This window comes from Hibiscus syriacus, unplaced genomic scaffold (genome assembly GCF_006381635.1).
Source record: "Hibiscus syriacus cultivar Baekdansim isolate YM2019G1 unplaced genomic scaffold, ASM638163v2 tig00110472_pilon, whole genome shotgun sequence".
In the NCBI taxonomy this organism is placed as follows: Eukaryota; Viridiplantae; Streptophyta; class Magnoliopsida; order Malvales; family Malvaceae; genus Hibiscus; species Hibiscus syriacus.
The window spans coordinates 3,002,280-3,016,441 of record NW_024062752.1 but is presented as its reverse complement, the minus strand read 5'-3'; the positions used below and the strand labels follow the sequence as shown (position 1 = coordinate 3,016,441).

The window sequence follows — 14,162 nt, the reverse complement described above, 5'->3', positions numbered from 1 at the left end:
CTTCACATCGTTCTTTATACTCTTTGATATAAAAAGTTATATGCTAAGCTATTGTAGTGTGGATTTTTTGTTGTCCGAAATTAATTTTTTGTTGTCCGAAATTGCTTTATTTAGCTATGTCATTTCAGTAAAAGAGAATTAGAGTGGATTCCAAAAGACTATAAGTTATATAAGAATGGAAAACTTCGAAGAATGTCTCTGAAGTATGTAGTATATCATCTGTTGGACTGATAAGTGCTAAGAGATACTTTGAGACACTTAAAAGATATTAACGGAAACCCTTGTGCTAGTATAATCAGAATCAGGAAAGGATTATGTAGTCTATAGAGGTGTATCTCATAATGGTTTGGGATGAGTATAAATACAAGAAGGAAAAGTCATGGCTTATGCTTGAATATAACTTCAATATACGAAAGGAATTATCCTACGTATAACTTAAAATTGGCGATAGTGATCTTTTCCATGAAGATATGGTGTTATTACTTATATGGTGAAATATGTTATACGTATACCATTCATAAAAGTTTGAAGTATTTGTTAACTCAAAAGGAGCTGAACTTGGGGAAAATAAATTATCTTCACAGAATGGGAAAACAAGTATAGGTCAAGTATCGAACAAGTAGAAAAAGGTGAAATCAAATATTTCGAAGTTAAGTCCAATGGATGCTTGTACTATTAAGGAAAAGTTTGTATTCTAATTGATGAGGAATTTAAGAAAGAACTTCTCTTTGAGGCATGTTATAGTACTTTAACAATCCATCATGGAAGAAACAAGATGTATCATGATTTGAAGAGTCGATAGTAATGGTCAGACATGAAAAGAGCTATAGCTGAGATTTGTTTATAAATGTTTGATATGCTAATAAGTAAAAACATAACATCAAGTGTCACTTGGGTTGTTGTAACCTATTTTTATTCCTCAGTAGAAATGAGAAGAGTTACTATGGATTTTGTAACAAGTTTACCTTTGACATCCAGCAGAAAGAATTCAATTTGGATGATTGTGAGGAGATTGATTTAGTCAACACACTTTATTCCAATTCGAGTTAATTACTTTATGGACATGTATGTTGAATTGTATGTTAAGGGTGTGCATAATTGAAATTAAAGGATTGTGGAAAAAGTACTTATATTTTGCTGAGATTGTTTATAATAATATTTATCAATCAAGTATCAAATGGCCCCTTATTAAGTCATATATGGAAGAAAGTGTCGAATACTTTTAAAATTATATGAACTAGAGGATCGAAAAATAGTTCGATCTGATCTGATTAAGAAAGTAGACGACGAAGTGAATATTATACAAGACAATCTTAAGATTGCATCTAAGTGAAAAAAGTCTTATTCAGATTCAAAGAGAAATGAATTAAATATCAAGTCTGTGACAAGTTGTTTCTCAAAGTGTTGCTTTAGAAAAAGATTCTACGATTTGGACGAAAATGAAAGCTAAGTCCGAGATTCATTGGTTTATATGAGATAGTAAAAAGAGATGGTCTGGTGACCTATCATTTATTGTTACCTCTAGAAATAAATAAGATCATAATGTGTTTCATGTATCGATACTTTAAAGATATTGTCTGAATATTTCTTATGATATCACTAAGGAGAAGATTAAGATTCAATTGAATCTGATTTATGAGAAGGAACTGGTTAAGATAATAGAACATGGACCTAAAGAACTAAGGTATTAAACCATTCTATTTGTTTATGTTAAGATTCTTTGGAGAAATTTTAAGGTCGAGGAAGTTATGTATAAAAGTAAATGAGATATGAAAAAGTAGTATCCTCATATTTTTGCATTAGGTACGCATTGAAAATTTGAGGACGAGTTTTCTTAAGGGGTGGAGAATTGTAATACTTCAAAATTTCATCTAGCGACCAAAATGAAAATTTTGAAAGTTTAATGGCAACGTATAAACTTGGGAAAAGTTTAGGAACCAAAGTGTAATTTTTAAAGTTATAAAATATGGTCCCGTAAATGAATATTTTACCCTCAAGAATGAAGTTTCTATGGTACGGATTTTAAATTAAAAGATATAAAGCGATAAAGTTCGAGAAAAAAAATCAGATAATTGGATCGAATCGGATTTTTGAGATATTTTGAAGGATGATAAGGAAAGGTCAATAATTGCATTTCCATATCTTAATTTGGAAAGATTTAATGTGGATCATTAGATTTAAGATAATTTTTCCATGTTAAATATGAACCGTTGGATTTAAGTGACTAGATTGTAATTTTAAAAAACTTACAATGGAAAAATTGGAAGATGAGAAATTGTTTGTTCATATTTGACTATGATGATGTAAGGGATGATGAAAGCATAGTAATTTAGTAATTATCATGAAATTCAAGGGTAAATTGGTAAAGATATTTAAATTTTAAAGGTAAATTGGTAACTTGACATTAAATGAATGTTTCATTCATTTATTTTATTAAAGAAAGATGAAGAAAATTCAAGAATTTGACTTCATCTTCCAAGCTTGGACGTGAGCACCTCCAAAGGTAAGAAAAAAATTTCTTTTTGATTTTCAAGCTAATTTAGTAGGAATTTGGATGAAATACAAAGTTGATCTACATGAAATTCTCTATCATTTGGTACTATTTGTTCATGAATTTCATGCCTAAAACCTTAAGTTCTTGAATTGGATGGATGAAGGGGATGTTAGGCTTTTATGTTTTACGGATGGATTATGATGTAGTTGATGTTGGAGAATCATTTTCATGCTTGTATGATGATTAAAACCACCTAGAAATGTTTATATCATATTCGGCCATGCTATGGTTTATGATAAAATTGGTTGTTTGAATTGAAATTGATTGTAAAGGATTGGAAATGATGTTTAGAAGTTGAATTCATGCTTGAATCAAGTTGGAAATCAAGGCCAAGTTGTTATGGTAGTTTCGGCCAAGATGAAATAAATAGGAAAAATTTGTGGAAAATTATTGAGGTTAGAATTGATGAATGGCTGATTATGTAAGTTTTAAAATGTTATTTGGACCAATTTAGAAATTTGTTAAATTTCAAGGACTAAAGAGCAAGATGTAAGAATTGGTGAATAAATTAAGGATGCAAAACAATGAAAACGTTTAGATTTTTTAATATGTAAATAAGTTTGAAAAATCACTAGAAATTCTATTAAAATGATTAGGAGATGATTTTTATACCGTTGTGTTCTTATGTCAATATAGTTTTGTTTAAAACAAACGGGGTCAATTTCGAATTGTATAATGAAATATATGAATGATCAATGATAGGTCAGAAAATAGGGTAGCATATTATGCTCAAAACAGATTCTGGAAATTGGATTAGAAAATTTACTATAAATTATACAAGTTTAATTAGGAGTGATTTATATGGTTAGATTCATATTCGAGTCTAGTTTCAAAAGGAACAAACTGAATTAAATTATAGTGTCTAAATTAATACAAAATAATGATTCTTTAAAGTTAATGCAAATTGTTAGAATATGAAAATTTTAGAATTGAAATGGAAATGGATTAGAGGTGGAAGAGCACTACTTAAATGTATGATTAAAATGCTTGATTATATCATTTTAAATTCAATTCCAAGAATCCAAAAAAATATAATCATACATTTAAACGTTGTTTTATTGTTTTTCCCAACTAACCTTCACCTTTAAAAAAATGGATGCTAAAAAAACTTCAACATCGTCTGTTAAAAGGGTTGTGCAATCACCTTTTCCAAAACATTCCTACTTCTTTAAAACATGTGTCCTCTAAATCTCGCATTTGCTTCTATTTTGGTTTCTGCAATTTGTTTCCCAGTTTTTGCCAATGGTGGCATATCAGCTGAAACGATCCCCGATGCCCCCCCACTATTGACGAAGAAGATCGGCACCAATGTGACAATCGAGGTCGATATCAATGGTGATGGCGACTTTACATCCATTCAAGAGGCCATTAATGTTGTTCCAAAAGGGAATTTTCAATGGGTTATTATCCATGTTAAAAAAGGGATTTACAGAGAAAAGGTTCATGTGCCAAAAGAGAAACGTTATATCTTCATGAGAGGCAATGGTAAAGGAAAGACCGGCATCGTTTGGTCCCAGAGCTCCGTTGACAACAAGGAGTCCGCCACATTCTCAGTCGAAGCGAAAAACTTTATTGCATTTGGTATTAGCTTCAAGGTAAGCACTAACAGTAACAGTCTCTTCTTTGATAAATTTGTTTAATGTTCATCATCAACAAGCCTTAATTTTGGATCTTCAATGGCAGAATGAGGCAACTACTGGTGTTGCTTATACATCTCAGAACCAGTCAGTGGCAGCATTTGTGGGAGCAGATATGGTTGCATTTTACCACTGCATTCTTCAGCACACACAACACTTTGTTCGATTACAAAGGCAGACAATACTATGATAGCTGCTACATCCAGGGCTCCATCGGTTATACATCAACTTCAGAAAACTTTAGAAAACAACTCCTGCTCCCCTTTTTTAACAAATATTTAAAAGGGATATATTGTTGAAATTCGTAAATTTAGTGTTATTTCCATTATTCAATTTATTTGTTTAATACTCAATTTTCATTGAGTCGCAGTATTTAATAATTTATTGGATTTATATGTGCATTTTCAATAGTTTCAAACTTTTCATCGTATTCAGTTATCGATAAATTAAAACCGAAATGTATATATAAATTTATTAAATTCCCATATCATATCACAGTACATGTTTTTTAATTATAACTTAATAAAATATACAATATAAAACAAATTTCTCAATACATAATTCCTTAATTTTCCATCACTGAGAATCATTCAATCAAGCCATGCAGGTAGCCAATAAGTGCCTTTAATAAAATCAATGGTAGTCCAATGCTTAGCTTCCTCGTCTGTCAATTTTTTTACCCAGTGAGCTCTCTGTGATGTATCAGCTCCAGGTCCATGGTTCTTATACTCGGCATGGAACAAATCACTGCAACACACAGAATCACATCAGATAAACCAGAAAACAAAAGCTTGAATTCAGAACAAAATTGGCGGAAATTTGCTTACTCGGGGCCATCATCGTAGCTCCAATCAGTCCAGCCCTCGGGGACAATGGTCTTAGATAAATACATGTGAGCAAAAACCACGGTCGAGTATTTTCCTTTAGCCCTTCCCAAGTAAACATAACCGATGCCATAAACCTTGCCCTTGACGAAGACGAACCCGCTGTTCTCTTCATGGTTTGCCCTGTTTTGTGCTGTGATGGATCCATGGATCGCAATCCTCTTGTCTTGTAAAACAAAGATCTCACAGTTCTGCACGTGTTTCAATCCATTAAAAAAGACGAACCCAAAGCTGTTTTGGTCTTTAAAAACCCAGAGTTTTTTTATTCAACTTACGTAAAACATTGTTCTTCCTCGGCCGAAAATAAAATCGATAGAGCCCTGGATGTAGCAACTATCATAGTAATGTCTTCCTTTGTAATCGAACAAAGTGTTGTGGGTGCTAAAGAATGCACAGTGGTAAAATGCAACCATATCTGCTCCCACAAATGCTGCCACCGACTGGTTCTGAGATGTATAAGCAACACCAGTAGGTGCCTCATTCTGCCATTGAAGATCCAAAATTAAGTCTTGTTGATGATGAACATTAAACAAATTTATCAAAGAAGAGACTGTTACTGTTAGTGCTTACCTTGAAGCTAATACCAAATGCAATAAAGTTTTTCGCTTCGACTGAGAATGTGGCCGATTCCTTGTTGTCAACGGAGCTCTGGGACCAAACGATGCCGGTCTTTCCTTTACCATTGCCTCTCATGAAGATATAACGTTTCTCTTTTGGCACATGAACCTTTTCTCTGCAACATCGAAAGCATTTGGGATCAAATGTTAGAAAAGAAATTCTGTATAACCAAGGGCAAGGTCATGGCTGTCCCCGGCTTTATCCTAGGCGCATGCAGAGACAATTCTATTGGGAATGTGTTACCTATAAACCCCTTTCTTAACATGGATAATAACCCATTTACTATTCCCGTTGGGAATGGCGTTAACGGCCTCTTGAACGGTTTTGTAATCTCCGCGGCCTTCGACATCAACCGTGATGGTCAAATTGGCGGCAATCTTCTTCGTCAAGAAAGGAGCGTCGAGTTTGAACACATCCGATTTCTTGGCGTCTACGGAACATGGAAACAGATTGCAATAGCCAATATAGAAGCAAATGCAATATTCATGAAAGACATGTTTTTGGATGCCTTTTGGAATGAATATTATTGCATTAGGCTTTTTAACACAGGCTTTTACCCTTTGGAAAAAAGGTAGAAATTGGTTGGGAGAAAACAAAGAAACGAAATCTATTCTTGAGGGGGCGTTTACAACAAATTCTTCTTTTTTGTGGTTTATAATGCATTGCTTTAGGTTAAGTAACGTGTTTTAAGCCAACGGCTTGGGAGCTCAAGCTTATTATAGAAACAACTAACCCATTTGGCACAAAATAATGTCTTCGACTAAATGGAGAAGGATAAAATGAATATGTTTTCGAATAAATTGGATCAAGGGCTTGTTGGATCCGATCGATTCATTTCAATTATTCATGATAAATTTTGAATATTATTTTAAATGATAAAGATAAGAAAATCACATCTTTATAAGATCCCTGTTATATTATATCATCAAGCAGTTTAAAAACTGTTAGGGAGTGTTTGGTTCACGGAATGTAAGATTACCGGTGAGAATGTAAGATTACCAGGGAATAGGATTACTGAGAATGTTGTATTTTGTGTTTGGTTGGTTTAGCAGATGTAAGATTACGTGTTTGGTTAAAGAATAAAAGATTATTGGAATGTATATTTGACCAAATTGTCCTTATTATATATTTATTTTTTAATAAGTTGGAAAATATTTATATATTTTCTTTAAAAAATTAAATTCATAAAATTTATATATATATAAAATTATATATTTAATATAAAAAGGTTTAATGAAAAGATATATTTTAATTATAGATTTTTTTTGTAAATCTAAAATAGTTTAAGGATAAATTTGTAATTTAACCTTCGTAGAATTTTTATTATTCAATGACAGAAGAATGATATTTGTGAACAAAATTTTTTTTAATGGCATTTTAGTCTAAAATGCCGATAATCCAACAATACCTAAGAAAATGAGGTAATGACATTCCTGATAATATACCCAAAAATATCTACTATTAATAATAAAATATTACCGAGAATGAGATTCTATCAACCAAACATAAAAATGTAGGTTTCATTCTTGTGAAAATCCCACGTTCATTGAACCAAATAGAAAGATTTGAAAACCCCCAATGGTACAATTAGAAAATGAGATTATCAGTCAATTAGCAGCAATATCACTTTCACTATAAATATGGTGTGCGTACAAAATCCATTATTTAAAGGCAACATTTTTAGAGAACACAAGACCCCAAATAACTTTCATGCAAAATTATATTTCTAAATAAACCAACTATGGAAAGATTTCAAAATTACTTTGCAAGTTAGTATCTCAAATTTTATACTTCAGGACATTTTGATTTCAATCAAATAGTTATGTAATGATTAAAATACGACTATGTAAAAATAAGTGCTCAAACAATACTCAAAGTTAATTTTAGGTATATAAAGATTTTTTTTAAATAAATGTGTAACGTTTTTTCATTATACTTTTAATTTCATATTTCTGATGTTATATTTTTAAGCGTATAGATTGCACAACCATTAAAAATTATTATTACCTGGTACATGTTATACCTAACAAATTTTATTTAAAAAAAACACTTATAATTAAAATTTATTTAAAATAAAATATTTTTTGAAATTATAAGAAATCTAAAAAAAACAATTTCAATCTCTTTTTACCATCGACCACTACCAACACCGTTAAAACCGACACTCTAACAACTTGCAACTGTCCAAACCTCCACTAACCAAACTTCCATGCTTCATGTGGCAATTGCAGCAAAAAATTGATGATCAAAACGATTAATGATTTTCAAGGTGTGCAATAATTCCAACAATTCAAATAACAGTTTCTCGTGTTGTGCGTTTTACCCCAATTAAATAGTGTCCAACAATAAAGAACAACGACCAAGATAACATCGCCAACGACCAACGTGGACAACGAAGTTTGGAATTATAATTTTTAGAGTTTTGTTTTTTAATTTTAAGAAAAATTAAGTTTTTCATAAATAAAATATAATTTTTTATTTTTATTTTAAAATATTTTTATTTTTATAAATCTATCATGTGTCAAATAACATTCAAATTTAATAATCATTACATTCCAAACACTTAAAAATATAATTTAAAATATTAGACATATATTTTTAATAAAAAAATACTTTAGACACTTAATTTTACATTCAACCTTAAAATAATTTATTTTTAAATTTAACTATAAAATATATCTAAATAGTAAATTTTGCATAGAAAAAAATCATGATGATAAGTCTATTCAAGAGAAATAATGAAATATAAAATGATTAATTACATCAACACGTCATTGTGATATTGTTTAGATTCAATTTGATTTCCTCAACTTCAAATCATTCTAATTCAGTCCTTCAAATAACGATATTATACTATTGAGTCCATTTATTACTTGAAACATTTTAAGGCATCTGCGTCTACTTATAAACACATGCATCCCACATATAATGATCAATGTGGTAACAACAATCAAGTTCGAACTTAACACAATTTTGAAAGAATTGAAGATGCTGAAGTATCAGACTAGCTTTCTAGGCTGCAATTTCCATCAAGAAAGCAATTCATATATGAAACTGCTCAGAGCCCAGTGCATACTTCATCATCTACATTTAGAATCTACTACAGTTGATACCCAAAAAAAAAAAAATTATTTGCAGAAAAGGGATCCTCAGTGAATTTGCTTATCGTTGTCATCAAACATAAAACAAAAATATCAGGTCTCAAAGATTTCATGCCATCATTGGAGCCCATTATGAAATCAAAATTAAATCATACAATTAGGGATAAGAATAGAGTTTCGCAGGAGCTAAATTCGCTGCGCCTGGTAAAGCTGAGGCGAGTGACTCAACTTACCTGCAAATAATCTATGCCTCTCGGATTAAAAAAAATGACGGGTTGAATTCCCTGAAACTATGATAATGAGAATAAAGGGAAGCCCTTAAGAGACAAGTTACTCAAATTTTGAATAAAAATGCTGAAAAATACTTCGATGAAGAGCAAAGTTGTCTAATGAGTATAGCTGGAAGCAAAGCGGAGGATGAAATATAATGGGGACGGGGAATTAGGGTTTTTAGAAGGGGCAATGAGTTACCGAAAAAGTCCCCAGACTTCCAATAATATTGCAGTTTGGAAGGCAACCTCAGGCTCAGCCCATAGGGTTAAACCATACACAAAATCAAATGGCCCAAACCATAGAAATGAGATTTATATATATTTGTTTTGAATAGAATCAGGTTAAATTACAGGTAAAAATATATTGGATGCAGTTTTTAATATAATATTTAAATTTCTTACTATATACGCAAATGTAGTTGTTTATCGCATCCCTTCTTTAATTTTTGGAATTGATGCTTGCATTTGTTGCCTTTCAAGTGTGCATTTCACTTGCTAATTAGAGAGGGACAATTATTTATTGGTGTCAATAGTTGCGTTCCTAAAATTATATGAAATGAGTGCTATAAAATATAATTATATTCTAATTGATTGATTTGATTCTGAATAGAATTTAATAACTAAATTTAAATAGATTGTTTTTAATATGAATTTAAAAATATTTCAAAATTCATTGAATAAGGATTAAATTTATTCAACTGAAAAAATATTTCGAGTTTAGTACAAAAGTTTTAGATTCTATTTAATTTTTTAAACGTAATTATTACAACTTAGACGAAGGGATTTATTCTTGTCCCCGCACTAATTAAGGAAAGGTCGACAAAAAATTGTTATGGTCAAATGGTAAATATATTGAGTTACCTTACGGTTAATGGAGTATTATTTTTTGTTTAAGATTTTTTCTCCAACGGTTATATAAGTTGTGTGTATGTAATAATATATATATTATTTTATAATCAGTTCTAACTATCAAATAACATATCTTTGTATAATTATCTTTAATATATAATAAACGATTATTATTTGAATATTTTAATAAAATATTTTTACAAACGATATTAAGATGATGTTAAGTGATTTTTAATAAATTATAATTTTCATCACTTAATTTGTCCCTTATATTTTACTCATTAATTTTTTTAAATAATTTACTCAATGAATTTTTAATGTGTTTTTATTTTAGTTACTTCGATGTCATATACTTAATGTCGTACTTACTATATTTTTCTATTATAAATTATGAAATGGACTCGAAATTTTCTTCAAATTCTTTTTTTTTTAATTCTCTAATTTTGAATTTCCTTTTTTGTCTCAATGATAGAGTATCTTCTTCCAAATCTCAATGGTAGAATGTGGAGAAAAAGAAATGAATTGTATATCTCAATTCCACATTGATCGAGTGATAAATATTATATATTTGTTGGTTTATAATTTCATAAGTTTTGAGTTTTAGTTGAGTTTTATGAGTTCTAACGTGATTTCGATAAAATTTAAACTGATATAATTATAAGAGGTAATGAGACAATTTCATTGATATCTTTAGTGGTTAGAGAATAGGTTGATAATTTCAATATTAACGTAGCACGTGAATAAACTATAAAACTCTTATATATGAAAGAAGAAGATAAATTTTAAAAATGCATAAAATAATGTAGATGACATAAATTTCATGTCAACAAAAATTAGTCCACGTCAACGTATGTAGCTTACATGTCACTCTTTCATTTATGATTTAGAAAAGTGATCAAAATAAGAATAAAATAAAAGTTTAATGAATAAAAAAAAAAACTAAATTTAAGTGACCAAAATATAATTAAAATAGAATTGAGTGATAAAATTTTATTGTTGATAAAAAAGACATTTTGCATCATTTGGACACCGCTTGAAAAAAATATTTTTTCATTGTCATTGTAGCGATAATATAATAATATAAAAGCACAAGTACAAGGTGTATACACGTGTCAAACTTTCTACAAGAGGATTAAATTTCCAAAGTTTAAACAGAACAAGGACTGTGAACAGAATTAAACCATATAATAAAAATCATTGGAGAAGATGGATACTTTACGATTTACGAAAGGTGTATACACGTGTCAAACTTTGAACGAAGGATTTAAACGGAAATCCATAACAAAAAGGTGACTCCCCATCACCAGACTCGGACCGCTTAACCGAACCGACCAAACGGTTCACACCATTACCAAAAGACTACTAATAAATAAAAGAGTGGAAGGAATACACAGCAGTAACTGATGCATACTCTCCTTTCATTCATCTACTCCGTTCCGTTCATCTCCTCCACCCTTCCGTTCAACTTTTTTCTCTCACTTCACCAAACCCAGTAATAGATTCGTTTCTCTTTTCTTGAATTCTGATTTCAATCCAAAAAATCTGAATCTAAACTCCTTTATTTGTTTTCCTTTTTGCAGGATTTTCTCTTTTCGGTTGCAGCTCATCGAATTGTACGGTGGAAAAAGAGAGAGAGGGAAAGAGTATTTTAACGGAATTGATCCGTTGATATGGCCTTCACGATAATGAATCCAGTGACGAACACGAATTCTGATCGAAGAAAGATGAAAAAGAAGAAATCAATTATTAAAGAGAATCAGATCAACCCGAGCCACGCCATATGGAAATCAGATAAGCAGCTGCAAATCTATTCCTCGAAGCTCGTTCAAGCTCTGAGTCAGCTAAGTCTCGACAGTCCTCCTCCTTCTTCGGCTCCACGTGGTGGCCGAGCTGTCCGTGAAGCTGCCGATAAAGCTTTGGCCGTGGCGGCTAAAGGAAGAACCAGGTGGAGCCGGGCCATTTTGACGAGCCAACGTAAGCTGAAATTTAGAAAGCGGAAGAGACAGAGAGGACCCGCCGCCGCTGTGGCAGCCATCACCGGGAGTAGCCGGTCGAAGAAACCGAGATTTAGCGTTTTGAAACTGAAAGCGAGAAGTTTACCGACAGTTCAAAGGAAAGTTAAGGTTCTTGGCCGGTTGGTTCCCGGTTGCCGAAAGGAACCGTTACCTATTATTCTTGAAGAAGCTACTGATTACATAGCGGCGCTTGAGATGCAAGTTCGAGCGATGAGCGCTCTCGCCGAGCTACTATCTGGCTCCTCCGCCGCCAGCTTTAGCTCATCTCCTCCCCCGCCGCCGCCAAGCCAGTGACACTTTTATTTTACGTAAATGCCAAGTGTCACATCTTCTTCCTTATTTATACATATATATATAATTTTTATTATTTCTCTTCTCTCTAAGTAATCATCGCCCTCTTTAAATTCATGTCTTCTTTGTTTTTCTTCTTCAAGTAAATATTATCCCCATTTTTATTGTCATTCCCATTTAATTCGTAGCTTTTGATTTGAATACATCTTTCAACTTTGCTTGTACACAGTACACTATTATCCCTCTGGAAATGTTATTACTCGTTGATTTCAGGTTAAAAATGAAGAAATTAAAGTTTCATTTGTTTATTGATTTTTGAGGGCCAAAGTGATTTTGATAAGGTGGCGAAGATGTGTCCAAATTAAGGTAGGTCATAGGCGACAAATGCATTTGATGGTTGATGGGGGCTATAATGCTCTTTAGCCAATGGCTTCCCACTCCACTACCTTAGTGTGGGCTGATAAATGATAACCTTTGTTGAGGAATCAGTTCTTTTTTTAATATTAAAAAAATATATGTTAAAAAATAAATAGAGATTTGGGGATGAAGATTAATTATTTAGGGAATTAAAGATGTTTGAATAGTATTAAGTGAAATTGTCGATCGTTAAATTTGTTTTCGATCAAAGTCTCTTTTTTTTCGCGAACGATTCTATTTGATTTTTTTCTTCTTAAAATTACTTTCATTTTTTTAAAAAAAAAGAAGTCGTTACGTCCTATTAATCACTTCCACCAAAAACAGATACAATAACCGACGATTTCACTTGGTACTATTCAAATATTTCTAATGTTTTCACTTGTATCATCAATGTTCATGTAACTATATGAACTGTGTTTGATAGCTAGAATTCAGTGAATCTTGAATGAAACAAATATGAAAAGCAATTGTCCCGGCACTTATTTGGAGAACCAATATTAGGCACATTTCAAGAAGGTGATGTTGAAGGGTGGGGCGAATGGTTTTGGGAAATGGTAGGTGATCGTCCTGTGTGGGAGTGAGGTAAGTCACCACCTGTTTCCATACAAATGCTTGGTTTCGGTCCATTCTCCATAGGGATGAACACAAGGGACCAACACAGTCTCTCCGCTCGTGTTACGGGTCATTGTTCCCATCCAATAATTTCATTAAATCTACACGCCTACTTTTATCTTAATTTTTGCATTTAAAATTTCGAAAATCTAAATTTTCTAATCTGCTTACTATAAAATATATTTATTGTATTCATAATGATTTATTTGCGAAGTTAGCGTGATTTATTTACTCTCAGCGCCTGAACAAATTTTAATTAAAAAATAAAAAAAATTCATTATTTTTGAAGATGTGGAATTGTTATTTCGAAAACAAATACCGCCTGTTGGGTGGATGAACCGCAGTAAGCAAGCACATGCTACGCATTCATTTGGGTCAGTAAAGAAACAAAATACCAGTCCGCATTTACGTCCCATGCATGTGCTTTAACTTTTCTTAGGGTTATATACATGGCTGGTACATGAATGATACTGATTCTTCAAATATACTCGTTTCCCTCAATTCATATATAAAGTTTAAGATTGTTAACTATTTAAAAAATGTTTAATATTGTTAATAATTTCACCTATTTTTCGTGCCGGAATCTTACGTTATAGTGGTGGATGACTTAGAAAAAAATACGTAATATATATATATTTTTAATTATTTGCTTTATATATAATAGAATGATTAGTCTTTAATATTTTATTAATTTTTAACTTCCCCTTGAGGTTTAAAAAGTTTAAAATATTAATTTCTTTATTTTTTTCTATTCTCAAAAAACTTAATCTAAACTTATTATTTTCTTTCAAACCTTATCATCATCGTTCTCGTTGCTACCACGTCACCGACCAATAAATTTGTCAAAAGTATTCTTTTAAGTCTATCAAAAAGTAAAAATTAACAAGACTAATATATAATATAACATGACAC

The 14,162-nt window shown here is 31.3% G+C and overlaps 2 protein-coding genes, 2 non-coding genes and 1 pseudogene across 4 annotated transcripts; 2 read left to right on the top strand and 3 right to left on the bottom strand.

Annotated features, from left to right (window-relative positions):
• The first annotated feature begins 3,729 nt into the window (after positions 1-3,729).
• LOC120127789 lies at positions 3,730-4,490 on the top strand (annotated as a pseudogene).
• Positions 4,491-4,698: 208 nt separating this feature from the next.
• LOC120127776 (probable pectinesterase 67) lies at positions 4,699-6,204 on the bottom strand. The gene is given in 6 exon segments (XM_039145605.1): positions 4,699-4,938; positions 5,019-5,266; positions 5,351-5,557; positions 5,646-5,808; positions 5,937-6,138; positions 6,141-6,204. Coding segments are annotated over 6 exon segments (1,026 nt in total). The 5' UTR covers positions 6,190-6,204; the 3' UTR covers positions 4,699-4,781.
• Positions 6,205-8,689: 2,485 nt separating this feature from the next.
• Positions 8,690-8,781, bottom strand: LOC120127960. The gene has a single exon (XR_005516586.1). It is a non-coding gene; the product is annotated as a small nucleolar RNA snoR118 (small nucleolar RNA).
• A 57-nt stretch (positions 8,782-8,838) lies between these two features.
• LOC120127959 lies at positions 8,839-8,919 on the bottom strand. The gene has a single exon (XR_005516585.1). It is a non-coding gene; the product is annotated as a small nucleolar RNA R66 (small nucleolar RNA).
• Positions 8,920-11,304: 2,385 nt separating this feature from the next.
• Positions 11,305-12,391, top strand: LOC120127699 (transcription factor bHLH147-like). Its single transcript, XM_039145562.1, has 2 exons — positions 11,305-11,407; positions 11,496-12,391. The coding sequence occupies exon 2, from the start codon at positions 11,586-11,588 to the stop codon at positions 12,222-12,224; it is 639 nt and encodes a 212-aa protein (XP_039001493.1). The 5' UTR covers positions 11,305-11,407; positions 11,496-11,585; the 3' UTR covers positions 12,225-12,391.
• The last annotated feature ends 1,771 nt before the right edge of the window (positions 12,392-14,162 follow it).

Coding starts and splice junctions, on each gene's coding strand:
- LOC120127699 (XM_039145562.1), top strand. CDS start 11,586: ATGGCCTTCACGATAATGAATCCAGTGACGAACACGAATTCTGATCGA.